This window comes from Mustelus asterias, chromosome 28 (assembly GCF_964213995.1).
Source record: "Mustelus asterias chromosome 28, sMusAst1.hap1.1, whole genome shotgun sequence".
Lineage (NCBI taxonomy): Eukaryota > Metazoa > Chordata > Chondrichthyes > Carcharhiniformes > Triakidae > Mustelus > Mustelus asterias.
The window spans coordinates 15,816,005-15,833,591 of NC_135828.1; the positions used below are offsets into that span (position 1 = coordinate 15,816,005).

General features: G+C 41.4%; 1 protein-coding gene across 7 annotated transcripts in view; it reads left to right on the plus strand.

Annotated features, from left to right (window-relative positions):
• LOC144480265 (adenosine kinase-like) overlaps positions 1 to 17,587 on the plus strand; it is a 245,312-nt gene that overhangs the window by 40,498 nt on the left and 187,227 nt on the right. For all 7 annotated transcript variants that reach the window (XM_078199586.1, XM_078199584.1, XM_078199590.1 and 4 more), the window contains exon 3: positions 14,890 to 14,943. In XM_078199586.1, the coding sequence (XP_078055712.1) occupies positions 14,890 to 14,943 (54 nt within the window). The remainder of the gene's footprint in view (positions 1 to 14,889; positions 14,944 to 17,587) is intronic.

The following is a 17,587-nucleotide window of genomic DNA, read 5'->3' on the forward strand; positions in this document are numbered from 1 at the left end:
GCTGTTTCTGCTTGAAATAAACAGTTCTCTGGGTTGTGGGGCTAAATTTGATAGGCCTAGAAACTGGTTGAGGGGAGTGGCGGTGGGGGGGATCATAAGCACAATTTACCTGTGCTCATTGGTTGCATTGCAGGCAACATGCCAACTTAGTGCTGCCTGCTGTAACATGATTGCAGAATCCAGCCAGTGTTAGTAATGCCCCTTCAGGTGTCCAGCCAATATTATAAGTGGCTAGCACTAGTTAAAGCATCCTGCAGCCATTGTGGCCAAAGTAGCTCTTGGAAATCCTCTGAGCTGACGAGAAAGACTGAGGAGACATTGTGGGAGCACATGGGCTCCAAGTTTTCACATGTTGTGCTGAAGGCATTGATGAAGGAGCTATAAAGGAGGAGATACATATCTGCAGGGGATCACGAAACCCTCCAGATGCCTGGTAAAAAGACAGTGGGAGCAGATAGCCATGGAGGCTGGCGGAGGAGTCAAGCTCTTAGGAACTGGATGCAATGCTGCAAGAAGTTCGGAAACCTCACGAGTTGTCAAGATCAGTGAATGCATTTTTCAAATACCATATCCTACCAAGCACACCCCTACCTTCTGACATTGCTCAAATCACAACACCCCCATTACTCACCTGCCAATAATCTAACACTTGTGATTCGTACCTAGCACACACATACCATACACTTCACCCTCACATACTTAGCACTGCTTCAAGCCCTACACTCACATCTCATGACTTGCACATACTGCTTTTTCACCATGGCAGCCACAATAGCCAAACAGATTGGACAAGACTCACTGACACAAAAGTAAATGACTGCAATGCTGAAAATCTGAAATAAAAAAACAATGTTGGAAACTGTTTCTCCCCACATATGCTGCCCGATTGCTGAGTATTTCCAAAATCTTTTGCTTTTATTCACTGACACACTTCACTTTCTCTTGCATGGCAAGATGGTGCACAATCGAATATAATGAGAGCTAATTGGAGGGATCAGGCATGTCTGCATACTGTGATCCCCATGGAGAGCCTGGTAGTGCTGGCCATTATTGGACCACCATTGCTGAGGCCATCTCCAGCAGAGGGGCTGAAGCCATCAAAGCTGACAATATGTTCATACTTATCTTCCTTCTCACAACCCATCTCCTTCATTTCCCACACTGTCTTTGGATTTGCAGATTGTGGATGATGTTAGTTTCCCCCGTCCCTACATTCAACCTTACTCATGTGCCTTTTTCCTTTCAGATACACAAGAAGTGCAATCTGGTCTGACTGTGAAAGAAGCGCAAAAAGTTATGAAAGCGATACAGCATTATCGCTTGATTTTACACTCAGCTACCAACTTCGACACAATGTTGTGTGTAATTTTCAGGATGGCTTAGAAGCTGGATCTGCACATAATGAGAAAATGGGCAAAAGTAGGCAGCAAGAGCAGCTTGCTATCATTTAAACTCAGACTGCTTCCAGCATGTAAATGGGTTGCAATGCGCAAACGAGGCTTACAGTGTATCGCAGCAAGATTATTAGAATCGCTGAGGCACTGTCTTAAAGGAACAACAGTGGATTGTGATCCTCTTTTAGGAAGGCAGAATTTGCTCTCACACCACTGCCACTGTCATTGCTGTTGCTTTCTAGCAAGCCTAAATCATAAGACAATGAACGCTATACTTGGAAATATGGAGACTTGTCTATGAAATACAAGTGAAGAAATAATTGCGGTGAAAGTTTGGAGAATAGTAGTCTCAGGGCGATGTAATTTTTGCTTTCAGAAACATGAAAGAATTGCCTGTAGTTGATTTAAGTAAGCTTATCAAATAAATAACGATGGTAGGAATAAAATGAAACATATAGAAGTATTAACATACAGCGGAATCGAGGCGTACACATTCCCTGAAAGTGACAATACTCGTGGATAAGGTGGTCAAGCAGGTGCATGGCATGCTTGCCTTCATCAGTCGGCATAGTTTATAAAAATTGGCAAGTCATATTGCAGCTGTATAGAACTTCAGTTAGGCCACATTTGGAATACTGCATAGAGCTCTGGTCGCCACACTACCAGAAGGATGTGGAGACTTTGGAGAGGATACAGAAAGGATTTACCAGGATGTTGCCTGGTTTGGAGGATATTAGCTATGAGGAGAGACTGGACAAACTTGGTTTGTTTTCACTTGAGTGTCTGAGGCGGAGGGGCAACCTGATAAAAGTTTACAAAATTATGAGAGGCATGGATAGTTGGAGCCTTTTTCCCAGGATAGAAATGTCAATTACTAGGGGACATAAGTTTATGTTTGCAGGGAGAAAGTTTCAAGGAGAAGTGAGAGGCAAGTTTTTTTTTACACAGAGGGTGGTAAGTGCCTGGAATGCACTGCCAGAGGAGGTGATAAAAGCACTAACAACATTTAAGAGGCATATTGACAGAATAGGCAGGGAATAGAGGGAAAGGGACTACGTAGAGACAAAAAGGTCTTTAGTTTAGAAAGGCGTCATGTGTCAGCGCAGGCGAGGTGGGTCAAAGAGCCTGTTCCTGTGCTGTACTGTTCTGTGTTCTATAGGTTATGTGGGCAAATGAGATACAATAGCAGCAAGTATTTCTTTTGAAGCTTGTCCTATGGACTATCCTACTGTTTGATGTAATAAGTGTGCTTTCAAGAAGGCATTTGTTAAATTACTGATTGGGAAGGATATTGCGACATGTATTGATTGGATATGTTTGCTGATTATCGAGTCTTGGGTCTCCTGAAGTTTGCATATAGGAGACTGAACCTTTTGTGGGGAAATGGTTCCAATTTATATTTTTGTAAAAAGTTTTTTCCTGCTTCTGCAGGTACAGAAGTTGTTACATCTTTGTCTTTTAAGAACCAAAAGGTTTAAAAATCTTTTAAAAGGCCTCCAGTCTGATTCCAAAGCTCCGAGCTCACTTGTAAAGAATTGGACCCCTGACACACTAGCCACGAGTGCCTAATTTTATGACTTGCTGAACATTCTTCTCTTGGAATTGATCTCGATATCTGATCCCCCGCCATCTAAATTTACCTGAACTACAATCCAAGAGTAGGAAAAGCTTCCTCTTTACTGGACACACAAAGACACTCAACTATTCTTTTGGTTTAACACTTGTCGAATCTTTAATTATGTTATCTTTAATTGTAGCTTTCTTGAGTATGTGATACCTGACAGACCTAACATTTAGATATTTTGGAGTTTTGTGAATAAATAATCCTCTCTGTTTAAACCCATGAAAGTCTGCATCTTGTGCTTTTTAAATTAACTATTCTATTGGAGGTTTAGAAACGCACGTCCACCTTTTCAAAGAAAAAGCACACTGATCACAGACAGATGGCAAAGGAATTGAGGGTTACCGTTTATCTTACCTCCCCTGTCTGCATCAGTTGACTTTTGTCACCATTAACCATATTCATTTATAAAATTTGTCGCACCTTTGTGTAGTTCTGAATTTCATTTTTACCACAATGTTTTTTCTTAATGACTCAGTTGGTTATCATAGAATCCTAGAAGGCCCCTGATTTTACTCTTGACCTCTGCCAACAGTCTGCCAGAGTATAATGTGATTATTGCTTTAGTGCTGCTGAGATGGGAGAATAAAATGATTGCTCAGGTTCCCTTTTCTAATCATTATCTAACCACTCTGCTGGAAAGTTCATGTGTCTGTGGATGACCGGCGAAAATGAGTTCAGACTTGACTCTAGCCCTACCTTACCCTACCTAACATTTCAATTTTGAAGGAAAATAATTTATTTTTTTGGTTTAAGTTATGAAAATCCAAAGTGTTTTGAATTTGTTCCCAGTGCCATTTTGTTTGGAGCATTTGAATCCAAATTGATTTTTACATTTTCAGTTGTTCGCCCTCATTGCTTTAAAATAGTGTACTGTGTCACTTAGCTATCCTATTTCACAACCAAATGAGTATTCAAAACAAAATTACAGTGAGCTATCCACAGCTTGTGTGCTGTCAAAGTTTTATCACCTGTGTCTTGGAGACCAGTGAGAGGGAAGACTATAAAACTGCAAGCCATTTAGTTATAGAATTCCTACAGTGCAGAAGACGACCATTTGGCCCACTGAGCCTACACCGACTTCCCCCCACGAAGCCCCGAACCTATATATCTTGGGATATATATGTTAGGGGCAATTTAGCACTGCCAGTCAACCTAACCTGCACATCTTTGGATTGTGGGAGGAAACTGGAGCATCCGGAGGAAACCCACGCAGACATGGAGAGAACGTGCAAACTCCACGCAGACAAGGCCGGAGTTGAACCCAGGCCCCCGACATCGCAAAGCAGCAGTGTTAACCACTCCTTTTAGCCCTCCAGCTTCAAGACACACCCGTCATCCTCCGCACCTTTTCTTTGGCACCCTTTTGGAAACCTGACAAAAGAGCAAAATCCTGCTGGTCAGGCTTTGTAAGGATTCTTTTATTTGAAAAGCTTCTTTGTTTCTTACTCAGCTACAAGAAACCACTGATCCCTGGATCAGACAACACACAAAAACCTATAAAAACTTTGTGGGCAAATGTCAGTGAGTTTTTTTTGTTCTCTCATAGGATGTGGGCATCATTCCCTTGAATCCATTTAACCATTCAATGAGGTCATGGCTGATCTACTTAACTCCATTAACACCTTCACTCTTTTCCCTATGTCCTCGCTACGTATCTTATAGCTTTGGTTAACAAAAAATTATCCATCTAAGATTTAAAATTAACAACTGAACTGGCAACTATCCAAATTTCTAACATCCTTTGCATGCAGAGGTTTTCCCTAATTTCACTTCTGAAAGACCTGGCTTTTTTAAAGGCATAGTCACAGACTTTCCAACCTATCCTATCTGTTCCCCTTGATGCCTTGAAAATTTTGATTAAGCTACCCCTTAAATTTTTTAATTTCAGAGAATACAATTTTATACCATCTCTCTTTGTAATGCAATGTACAGAGTAGAAAATGTTGACACAATGTATGAAAAACATCATTTGTTTTCTTAAGTTAAAGTACCTCATCTGCGCCTCGATTTATATTCTCTTGTATCCTAAATGTTTTGCACACACTTCTTTTCTCTGCCTTACCACCTATATCAGAACGTTCAATCTCAACCTTATTGGAATCCACTTCCTAAGCCTCCCTGCTTTTCCACCTCTTAAACTTTATTAAAATCAAACATTTGTAACCAAACTTGCTGTCACCCCCCTTATTGTTCTCTCAATGGCTTGATATCTACTATCTTCTTGCATAAAATACTTGTCCCTGTTGGGTCAAGGAACATAACTACAAACTAATTAAATGAAATTCAGGATTCATGTCAGAAAGTTCTTCATGCAACAAGAGTGACTAATATCTAAAAAGGTCTCTGAGCAGGGCAGTGTAAGAAAAAATCCTAGGGTCTTTCAAGAGGTAATTTGATATTCTGATTAAAGGGTCATAATTTCGATGGAAGGATCAGCTAAAAGACCATTTTTGTTTTAGTTTCTTTTTGATCAACATGCTGTCACAATTACGATGATATGATGTGTGCTTACGTATATTTGCATTTCCTTGACCGTTGCCATAATGGAAAATTAGCAACTGTTAGATACAATCAGTGCGGCTATTCCGAGGTATTCACTTCATAAAACTATAAAAGGTTCTCAGGAGGAGTACATTCAGCGTTTTTTAATTCATTCATGGGATGTGGGCACCCCTGGCTAGGCCATCATTTGTTGCCCCCATCCCTAATTGTTCTGAACGAAGTGGCTTGCTCAGCCATTTCAGAGAGCAGTTAAGAATCAACCACATTGCTGTGCGTCTGGAGTCACATGTAGGCCAGGTAACAGCAGATTTCCTTCCCTAAAGGACATTAATGAATTAGTTGGGTTTTTACAGTGATTGGCATTGATTTCATGGTTATCATTAGACTTCTAATTCTAGATTTTTTAAAATTGAATTCAGATTTCAACATCTGCCATGGTGAAATTTGAACCCAGGTCCTCAGAGCATCACCCTAGGTCTATGGATTGCTAGTCCAGTGACAATGCCACAGTGCCATCGCCTACCCCTTGCTATTGTGTGTATGCCCATTCTGTGCCAGATTAACTTTGCTGCTCTTTCCATTTCACCCCATGGCTTGTTATACTTCAAATATTTCCTCCTGCTTCTTATGCCTCAATTATACTTTCATACATTTTAGCAAATCTCTGTGAATAATTTGCTGAATAAAGACTTTTTGTCAAAGCTTTTCGTCTTGCACTCATCAGGACAATTTACTTAGAATATCAATGCCATGGAAAACAACAAATATATGTTATGAGAAGAGTGCTGATTGGCTGGCAAGTGGACTATTGTACATGTGTACACAGTACACCTCTTTCAAAATAAGTGACAGCTAGTTGCAGGTTCATTCCTCAGGGCAGTGCCTTTAGCAATGAGTCAAATAATTTATTAAATTTCAAGTGATGCTTGGCAGTTAACTGTCAATCACTATAAACTGGTTCATCCTCTATGGCAAGACTATCGCAACCAGAGTCCACTTGCCAACCAATCGGCACTTTCTTTTACAGTAGAAGTGTGTTGTTTCCCCTGACATTGGTATTCTTGAGTTGTCCTGATCAATGCAAGACAACAGCTTTGACAAAAAATATCTCTTTCAGCAATATTCAAGTTCTGTACTATCAAATGACTATTTGAATAATTTATCCTAACCTTTCTCTTAGCTCTTAGTTGGAATTTTAATTTGATCCCCAACTGGATGAAAGATTTTCCTCCTCCTCCTTTCAAAATTCTGTGAATGTCTAATTCAGAATAAGTTAATTGGATTTTTACGGAGTTTATTGTTTGTCTTTTGCGTTAAATCCTAAGCTCTGGAGTTCCCCCTGAACCTCTTTGCCACTCAGTGTTCCTAATTCAGAGGTTTTGGCCACCTGTCCCAATATCTCGTATGAATTTAATTTGATAATCGCTCCTATGAAGTGCCTTGAGATGTTTTACTATGTTAAAGATGCTATATAGATGCAAGGTATTGTCTGAAATGGTAGCACCTAGGAAGGATATGGAACAGAGATTTGAGACTTCCCTACAGGCAGAGGATGTGTGAATCATGACCCCTAAATGGCTTTCTGGTGTCCTTGCAGTTTGAATTAAAAATGGGCTGCTGTGTGGGCAGGAGAATTGAAAAGTGAGAGAAATACATCTCTTAGAAATATATGTTTAAAATCTATATTCTGGTATATTTCATAATTTCCAAAAGTAAAAACCTCTTTTATGTGCCATTTGTGCCTCTGAAAAAGCTTTGAATAAATAAAGCTTTCTCTGAAAATAAATCATGCAACTGATAACCTAAATTGGCTACTTTTAGATACACTTCAGTGTCCTGATTGCAAACAGTAAAAGGTTACAATGCTATAGAATAATTCTGCATAAAATGTGCAATATTAGAGAATCTGTTATGGTTCCAGTGTCATTGAATCATAGAATCCCTACAGTGCAGAAGGAGGCCATTCGGCCTATCAAGTCTGTGTCGACTCTGACAGAGCATCTTACTCAAGCCCTATTCCCATGCATTTACCCTGCTAATCCCCCGAATCGACACATCTTGGGACACTAAGGGACAATTTAGCGTGGCCAATCCACCTAACCTGCACATCTTTAGAGTGCAGGAGGAAACCAGAGCGCCCGGAGGAAGCCCATGCAGACACAGGGAGCAAGCTCCACACACAACACCCAAGGCTGGAATCGAACATGGGTCCCTGGTACTGTGAGGCAGCAGTGCTAACTATTGTACTGTCCCAACTACTGTACCATCCCAGGCCCAAGTTGTCCTTTGTAAAAGAGAATTCATTGATAGCAACAAGTTCTTTCCGGAAGCTTAGGAGCAATACTGGGACTATAATTATACAAGGTGTTAACCATACTGAGGCAATGAAGATGCGTTGCCTTGATTATTAAGCATATGAACCTATTGATTATTTTAAATAATGATGAGCTTGACAGGTGCTGTGAAAAATAACCAGTTTCCCACCACAAATCAGTGAATGCTATGGTTCAGCTTCTCCAGTTTGCTTTGGGACTACTGTCTTTTGGGTATTATGTCTACAATCCTTTAATGAACATGCTCACTGTTGAATAAATCATTTTTTGGTCTGATGAGTTTGAATCACTCTTGACAGTGTAAAAAATGTCATAGTTTAAACTCAACAAATTCTTTACAGTCAATGAACTTTAACATAAAGCCCTTCCCGCCCACCCCCATCTCTGTATTAGTGAGTTGATTCTTTGTGACATGTTGTTTTATGTTTGCATTTTCTTTATTCTTAAATATTTTATTTGATCTTGCTGAAAGACGTGAAGTGGGAAGGTCATAAAACTAGATGCAAGTGCATATAGTACATATTTCAGATATCTTTCTGAAAAAAATCAATTCCGAACAGCTGGGTAAATTTCTCTGCTTGATTTAGTAATCCAGAACATGGCATTGATGTTTAATTCGTCCTTCACCAGTTAATAATTGCTGAGACACTCAGTTGTTTACTTGTGCTAAGTCCTCGCGAATGATAATGCTGATCACAGAATTTTTTAACCATTATGGAGGCCAAAATACTGGGGTCATTATAATTCTTGTGTTAGTTTGTGTTTTCTGAGGTTTTACAAACGTTAAAATATACATTGTGCGAAAATATTTTGCGGGTATTTTTGGGTATTGAGTTCATGTTTGTGTCTGTATCTGATCGGTCTGGATTTTGCTTCGCTAGTAACTAATTGGCCATATTACTAATGGGTAAAACTGGCAACGTTTGGGTTCCATACATAAGCTGGTAAATGTGGAAATCTGTAACTTGCTGACAGTGACACCCTGGTGTTCTGCAGGCAGTAGTTGTTGCAGTCTTTGTCAAGGAAAATATGCAACAATCACTGTACAGGGCCTCAAATCCAGCTATCCAGAAATTAGTGATCGAGGAACACTGACATATCTTAAACTGCCATGCATGAATTTTAATTATTATAAGTGAGAGGGCATGGGATCCAAGGTGCTGCTGCCCTGTGGATCCAGAACTGGCTTGCCCAAAGGAGGCAGAGGGTGTGTATAGATGGGTCTTTTTCTAAATGGAGGTCGGTCACCAGTGGTGTGCCCCAGGGATCTGTTCTGGGACCCTTGCTGTTTGTCATTTTCATAAATGACCTGGATGAGGAAGTGGAGGGATGGGTTGGTAAGTTTGCCGACGACACGAAGGTTGGTGGGGTTGTGGATAGTCTGGAGGGATGTCAGAAGTTACAGAGGGACATAGATAGGATGCAAGACTGGGCGGAGAAGTGGCAGATGGACTTCAACCCAGATAAATGCGTAGTGGTCCATTTTGGCAGGTCAAATGGGATGAAGGAGTACAATATAAAGGGAAAGACTCTTAGTACTGTCGAGGATCAGAAGGACTTTGGGGTCCGGGTCCATAGGACTCTAAAATCGGCCCCGCAAGTGGAGGAGGTGGTGAAGAAGGCGTATGGTGTGCTGGCCTTTATCAATCGAGGGATTGAGTTTAGGAGTCCGGGGATAATGATGCAGCAATATAAGACCCTCGTCAGACCCCACTTGGAGTACTGTGCTCAGTTCTGGTCGCCTCATTACAGGAAGGATGTGGAAAAGATTGAAAGGGTGCAGAGGAGATTTACAAGGATGTTGCCTGGATTGAGTGGCATGCCTTCTGAGGATAGGCTGAGGGAGCTCGGTCTTTTCTCCTTGGAGAGACGTAGGATGAGAGGAGACCTAATAGAGGTATATAAGATGTTGAGAGGCATAGATCGGGTGGACTCTGAGGCTTTTTCCCAGGGTGGAAATGGCTGCTACGAGAGGACACAGGTTTAAGCTGCTGGGGGGTAGGTACAGGGGAAATGTTAGGGGAAAGGTTTTCACACACAGGGTGGTGAGCGAGTGGAATCAGCTGCCATCAGTGGTGGTGGAGGCAAACTCAATAGGGTCTTTTAAGAGACTCCTGGATGAGTACATGGGATTTAATAGGATGGAGGGTTATAGGTAGGCCTAAAAGGTAGGGATATGTTCGGCACAACTTGTGGGGCCGAAGGGCCTGTTTTGTGCTGTAGTTTTTCTATTCTATGTTTCTATGAGGTGAGTGGAATAATGTACCAGCTTGTGTACCTGTGCGCTACATTACCTTGATGGTGTGCAGACTAGTTATTGGCTTTGCGTGCTTTCCTGTGCTCCCATTGGTCTGAGTGACCTGTAACCTGGCCCGAACCACTCGACCCGAAAACCGGCAAGGGGACTCGATCCTGAAGTTGCAGGTTTGAGACACTGTACCTGTAATGTTGTGAACTTGGCGCATTTGCCCACTATTTTCACTGTAGAGACTGATGAAAAAGTTATGGCTGTATTATCGAAAATGATAGCATGTAATAATGGCAAGGTAAGTTAAACTACTTCGCTGACCCCGAAAACTGAATTTTACAGGCATACTATTTCATTCCCTCAGGAGAAAATTAACTTAGATGTTTGAAAAATTGCTTTTTCAAGAAACTTTTTTTTGTTTTCGTTTTTCATGTCTCATCTTCAATCCCATTTGTATGCCCCAATCTTTATTTCGCTTCCTGTGCAATGATTTGGTTAGGCCACATTTGGAGTACTGCGTCCAGTTCTGGTCGCCGCACTACCAGAAGGACGTGGAGGCATTAGAGAGAGTGCAGAGAAGGTTTACCAGGATGTTGCCTGGTATGGAGGCAACATGATTCTTGGATGGAGTCTTAGCTATGAGGAGAGATTGGGTAGACTGGGGTTGTTCTCCTTGAAAAGACGGAGAATGAGGGGAGATCTAATAGAGGTGTACAAGATTATGAAGGGTATAGATAGGGTGAACAGTGGGAAGCTTTTTCCCAGGTCGGAGGTGACGATCACGAGGGGTCACGGGCTCAAGCTGAGAGGGGCGAAGTATAACTCGGACATCAGAGGGACGTTTTTTACACAGAGGGTGGTGGGGGCCTGGAATGCGCTGCCAAGTAGGGTGGTGGAGGCAGGCACGCTGACATCGTTTAAGACTTACGTGGATAGTCACATGAGCAGCCTGGGAATGGAGGGATACAAACGATTGGTCTAGTTGGACCAAGGAGCGGCACAGGCTTGGAGGGCCGAAGGGCCTGTTTCCTGTGCTGTACTGTTCTTTGTTCTTTGTTATTTAAATGTTATATTTCCTGTTTTGCAATCTGTGTCACTCAGTGAAGATTCTTCAATTGGATGGATTGAAGAGCTTCCCTGAAGCTTGACCCGCTCACAAATGTCCCATATCATTGTGTGGAGAGCACTGCATTGGATCAGATGCTGCAAGTTAGAAATCCCTTCTAACTTTGCTGTGCAAATTTACTGGGCAACTGTATGTGATGTGAAGAGTGAAAGCTGTTCCTTTGCCATTTGTCCAAAATTGAGGCCTATGTGTTCACTTCCACTTGATGACTTTCAGAAGTCATGCTTACTAAATGCCATAGTAGACAACATCAGAATAAAGACAAAGACAAAAAAAGGACTGTTAGTTTTGTTGGAGCAATTATATTGGTGCTTCATAGTTCTTCAATACTGGGCATCATCTATGGGAGGGGCTGTGGTTTGTATCTCCTGCCCCATAATTAGATAAATTGGTTTCACATGTGCAAAAAATATATTTAATGTGTCACACAAGGAATGTCATTTAATTTTCTCGAGTGTGTGCAGAATTTTGCCATGTGCTGGAAGTTAACTCCTGAAGATTGAAACTTTTGGCAATTGCTTTTTATATAACGTTTCCTTTATTTGATAACTTCTATCATGAACTAAGCAATTCTCAGTGCAAGGCAGATTATTTTGTCCACAAACTTAATATCTGAACGTTGACAATACTAAGAGTAGTCTTATGGTTATGAGGAACTCAACAACGATCCTTAGATAGCACTTTCCAAGCCGATGACAGTACCATTTAGAAGGAGAAGGGCAGCAGACCATAAGATATAGGAGCTGAATTAGGTCATTTGGCCCATCCAGTCTGCTCTGCCATTTAATCATGGCTGATAAATGTCTCAACGCTATTTTCCTGCCTTTTCCCCGTAACCCTTGATTCTCTTAACAATCGGGAACCTATCTGTCTCTCTCTAAAATACACTCAAATGACCTGGCCTCTTCTGCCTTTTGTGACAGTGAATTCCATAGATTCACCACCCACTGGCTGAAGAAATCTCTCCATATCTTGGTTCTAAAGGGTCGTCCCTTTATTCTGAGGCTATGCCCTTGGCTCCTAGTCTCTCCTATGAATGGAAGCATCTTCCCAGCACCCACTCTGTCCAGGCCATTCGCTTTTGCTTCTGCTCTATTTGCTTTTTCATTTCCTTTTACTCTCCAGGCCTTTCAGTAAGTTTCACTGAAGACCCCGTTATCTTTCTAAACTCCGAGTACAGACCCAGAGTCCTCTAACGCTCCTCACACGTCAAGCTTTTCATTCCTGGGATCATTCTGACACAGAAGGCAGCCATTTGACACATTGAGTCCAGTCCATTTCGCTACAGAGCAATCAAACCAGTCTAATTGCCCTGCTCTATCTTCATTGAAAAACAGTGGAACAAATGGCCTTCGTTTGTTCTGTACCACTCTGTGATAAGTACCACCCCTGCCCATACTGAGTACACTTCAGTGTTCTAATTTATAAATTAGCTTTGAAGCAGCTGGGAAAAGAAAGTTAGTGAGAAAATATATTAGTTTTCTCATTTATAGTGCTCTCCTGAATTTAGACCTCACTCTGTTAGTTAAGAATTTATGTTCTGGTTTCTGTTGTGTTTTAGAACTCCAAACGCAGTTATTTACTAAAAGAATGAAGCCACAAGGTTCACAGCTCAAAACAAAGGCATTTTACTGCATCCAAATTAAAGATTATGAGTACTAACAACTACCCTGCGTCTTAAATGATCAGTTAAGTTCAAGATATTAAAAGTACAATGAACACAGATACTTCCTTTTACATTCATTTTACTTAACCCCTGAATTAGCCCAAGTCAGATACTTAGTTGAAAGATTAACTTCTTTGTCTGAATACTGCTTTGAACATTCACGTCAATATTTCTTGCTTTACTCTTCCAGTTTTCTGGAAGAGTCATACTGGACTCAACATTGGGGGTGATTCTCCTGGGAGATTTCAGTGGGGCCAGATTAGCGCAATCCGTGCTGGGCGTCCGGACCCGAGTTCCTCTCTCAGCGCCAGATTGTTGGCACCATCAGCTCTGCGCTGGAAATAGGTGCAGGGCTGCATTAGGTATGCATGTGGGGATTTCATTGTGTTTAGCAGGCCTGGGACTGATGTCTCCAGGCTTGCGAGCATCTCTCCTCCCACCAGAGTGTTTCACTCCAGCGGAGATTACAGTAGCTCCCCATTTTCGGGGAGATAGCGACCTTACCCCGCTGGCAATCGGGGGGCCCCCAGAAGGTGGGGTGCCCCCTAGGCATTGGCACCCTGGCAGTGCCAGCCTGTGCCCCCTGGCAGTGCCCAAGTGGCAAAGTGCCAATGCTCGGGGTGCCTTGGCACTGCCCATTGGGCATGGGGTAGTGCCAAGGGGACAGAACATATCGGGGCTGGGGCCTGATGGGGGTGATCGGTGGGGGATGTCCCGATGCATAGGGATCGGTGGGGGATGTTCCGCTGCATAGGGATCGGTAGGGGAAAGAGGGAGGCCAGTGATGGGGTGGGGTGGGGGGTTGGGACTGCAGGGGAGGGAGGGGGAGGTTGGGGATTGAGGTGGGCCGGGAATGGTTGGGGGTGGCAGCGATTGGGCCGTCGGGGGGGTGGGGGTAGAGCCGGTTCTGCAGGGGTCGCGGGGTTGGCCAGTGATTGAGCTGGCCAGCAATCAGGAGACTAACAATGCGGGGCTACTGTGCATGCGCCAAGCTCAGCACTGACAGATCGGTGCTCCTGAAATTTAATGATATTCACGTTGGTGGCCTCTGCAGTGCACAGAGTGTGGGCGATTCTTCTCTGAACTCCCACTGAAAAAACTAACTTAAATTACTCCAGTTTTCATGCAAATTCACACGTAGAATTTTTTTGAGAGAATTACGGCCATTAACTCTGTTTCCCTCCATGGTTGCTGCCAGACTGAGTTTTTCTAGCATTTTGTAATATTTCATTTTTCCAGCATCCACAATATTTCGCTTTTATTTTGATATTTCTTGGGGATTGCATTTACTTCTGGGAAGGTGTCCTTTTAAATTTCCTCCAACTATCCAACAGTTGCAAACTTCCTGTTCAATATAGGCATCACTTGCATCCTAAGCATGTCTTGGATCAGAACTCCTCCCCTGGTTCTAATATTTTTTTAACAATTGCATCCAGAACTCTTGCCATTGCTTGTCCATACCAGAAATTTAGTTCACTAGTAGTAGATTTCTTCAATTAACAGGAGCTTTCATCCTTTTAGCAACTACACACAATTGCAACTAAATTCGGCTGAAAGAGATGTTCCGTGTAGCCAGCTTATTCCAAGTTCAACTTCAAATCAAAAAACCTGAAAAGTATGTTTGAAACAGAAGCACACCCACAATCTACTCGACTCAATAATTAACTTGTTGACCCTTTTTTCTATTGTTTATCTCCAAGGCAGATTGGTCACATGATCAATTACTGGGAACTAGGTACTTTACCAGAAATCCTATCCTCGGAAAACTTAGTTCACAAAGGTGCCATCTCCTCAACATTAGATATTGGCTTTTTCTACCAGAAGCACATGGGTCAAGACAAGAATGAACTTGTTCCAGACTGGAGAATGTATTCTGCCTTCATGAAGTACTTATTGTAGCCAAGAATGTCAGTTTTTGTTGTTTCATGCATATGTGAAATATTAATGATGTATAGATTTACATAGTAATGTTTGATATTTTCACTTTGATTTAAAGGTATGGATTGAAGACAAATGACCAGATCCTGGCTGATGAGAAGCACAAAGAACTGTAAGTTCCACATTAACTAAGTAACTAACAATACAGTCTGAAAAACGCCTCTGAACCTTGAACAATGAATTTCCTCAATATTTGGGCTGTCCTGTTTTGCTTGTGGATAGGCCACGAATGATACTGAACAGATAAGTTGGAGAACTTGGTCATTTTGTTTGCTACTTGGATGGAAGATCTTCAGAACTCCTAGTGACCCAAAGAGACAATAATCTCAGTCCACTGCAGTGAGAGGGATTGTAGTGTGGTACTTGTGCCATTTGGTTCTAAATGCTGCAGTGCATACAAAAAAAAAGATAATATAAGAAACAGGAGCATACCTTCAACCCCATGAGTTTGCTCTGTTACTAACACTGGCTAATCTTCGACCTCCAATCCAATCCCCATTGTTCTTGTCCAAGAATCTATTGATCTCCACTTTGAATATACTCGATGAGTGAGCACTTACAACCTTCTGAGTAGAGAAATCCAAAGATCCACAACCCTCTGAGTGACCCTCTCTGCAGTCCTACTTGGCTGACATCCTATCCTAAGACAATGGGCCCTAGTTCTTGATTCACCAGCTGGGGGAAGCAGCCAATCAGCACTGACCCTGTCAAGCCATCTCAGAATCTTTTATTCTGGTTCTACATTTATACTGTTAAGAAATAGTTTTGATGACAGTGCTCATAAATCATATCGATAATATAATTTATGGTTTTTTTGAAGCAAATAGTATATTTTGTGTAGGAAATTAATATTGAAAAAAAATGCATTTTCTGATCTTAAAGAAATGAGGGCAAAGGAATTGTACAGCTCCATTCCCCTCATGGAAAACCTGACTGTGGAATCTGCATTTTGTGGAGTCATTGCTCCAATGGTCCTGTTGAGTGAAAGTTTACTTTGAATCTCGTGTTTCCAAGACTAGCCTGTGAAAACACCAGTAAATATTTGTTATAGATAAGGGTGTTTTTTTGTTAACCTTGGGTAGTTACATTCAAAATAAATCATTTATGGAGTAGTGGTTTAAAGATTGTATACTGAAACAAATTTTGCTGACTTATGTAACAGAAACGTTTGAAATAAAATAATCTTCATCAAGTGACACATTGTAGCTGACCATTTTCAATCTGTCACTGCTGAAAACACAGATTAAGAACATATCTGCTTACTGTTTTGAAGGTGCAAGCTTTTGGAATGGTTGGATGTTTCTAGTGAGTGAGGTTCTCCATTTTGCATAAGACCATCAAGCCCCAAATGAAGAAAAGATATTTGGTCCATTGAGTCTGTCCCCACCCAGCATCCATATTGTAAATGTATAACTTTTCCATCATGGATAGAACAGGCATGTCTTGGGCCGCAGCACTTTGTCTTTGACTAGCTGAATTAAATTGTGCAAAAGTTCCTTTTGTTTATTATGGAACCTCTTATCTCACTTTGAACCTCTTCCCTGAGATTTTTTACTTCAGTAAACGCTGAAACGAGGTGCCTCTTGAATATCCCCAACAATTGCTGTTTATCCTCCACTTATCCACTTTCCTCTTTCTTTCAGCCGTTCAGGTTAATGTAACAATTTTCATTTCACTGGCATGTCTGTAGAATATTTAACTTTATTGGCATTTGTTGAAATCTCTAAGTCTTCATTCGTTTCCTCATCCTTCCCAAATTCCTTCGTTGTTTTATTGTACTCTCATGTCATTTTATTCATGCCTGCTGACCCCGTGTGCTCCCATCAATTTTATTTTCTTGTCTCGGTGTTTATCCATGGCATCCTAAAACTTGAATTAGCCTAATCTTTAATGGAATAAGTTCACTCTTGAAAGGTTTAGGGTTTTGAGGTATAAATCTCTTCTATTTAAAAAATACCCTTAAGGTCTGAATTTTTAATTTCTAAGACTAGGGTTTTCAGTTGTGTTTGACCAACAAGGTGTGAATAACAAGTATTTATGAATGAAGTAGAATTTATTAAGCCATATTTTACATTTACTTAAGAAGAAGCAGTGGATACAACAGACATTTCTCATCTCTCAAGATCCCAGGATCTCTTGGTGTTGTGGGCACTGATGATGTCCCTCCTCTTTGTCTTTGGAGTGATGTTGAACTGTGTCCAGAAGTGTCATACCCCAGAAGCCATGGTATCAGTGTGCCAACGAGGATTACAATTTCTCAACTTTAATCCCCAGTCTCCTATTCCACTTTCTTTTTTTGGAGATGGTCCAAATTCACTCTTCCTATTGGCTGAAGGACACAAGTAATCTTATTTCACCCCACCTTTGCTTTATGCATTGCAAACCGAGACACAGTTCATCAGTTACTTCCTCAGACCCCAGAAGAAAACATTCCATTACAAACAAATGCTCATTTCTTTCCAACTACGGATAAGTCATAAATAAAGTCACATTCTCTTGTCAGCATATCTTAACCCAAGCCCCACACTGAAGTGATTAAAATCAACAGTTAAGACCACTTCCTGTCATAATATCAAAGAATAAAGTCAAAACTGAATCACTCTGCGACTTTAAAAGTATACAATCTTGTGGACCTAAGCGTGGGAGCAGCTGTGTTTTCGCAAGCTCTAGCATTATTACTCTTTTAATCCCTTAAACAGGTGGAGGGTTCATTGGGTGGGGGAGTAGGTCACATTGGTAGGGTTTCCTTGGGGAAA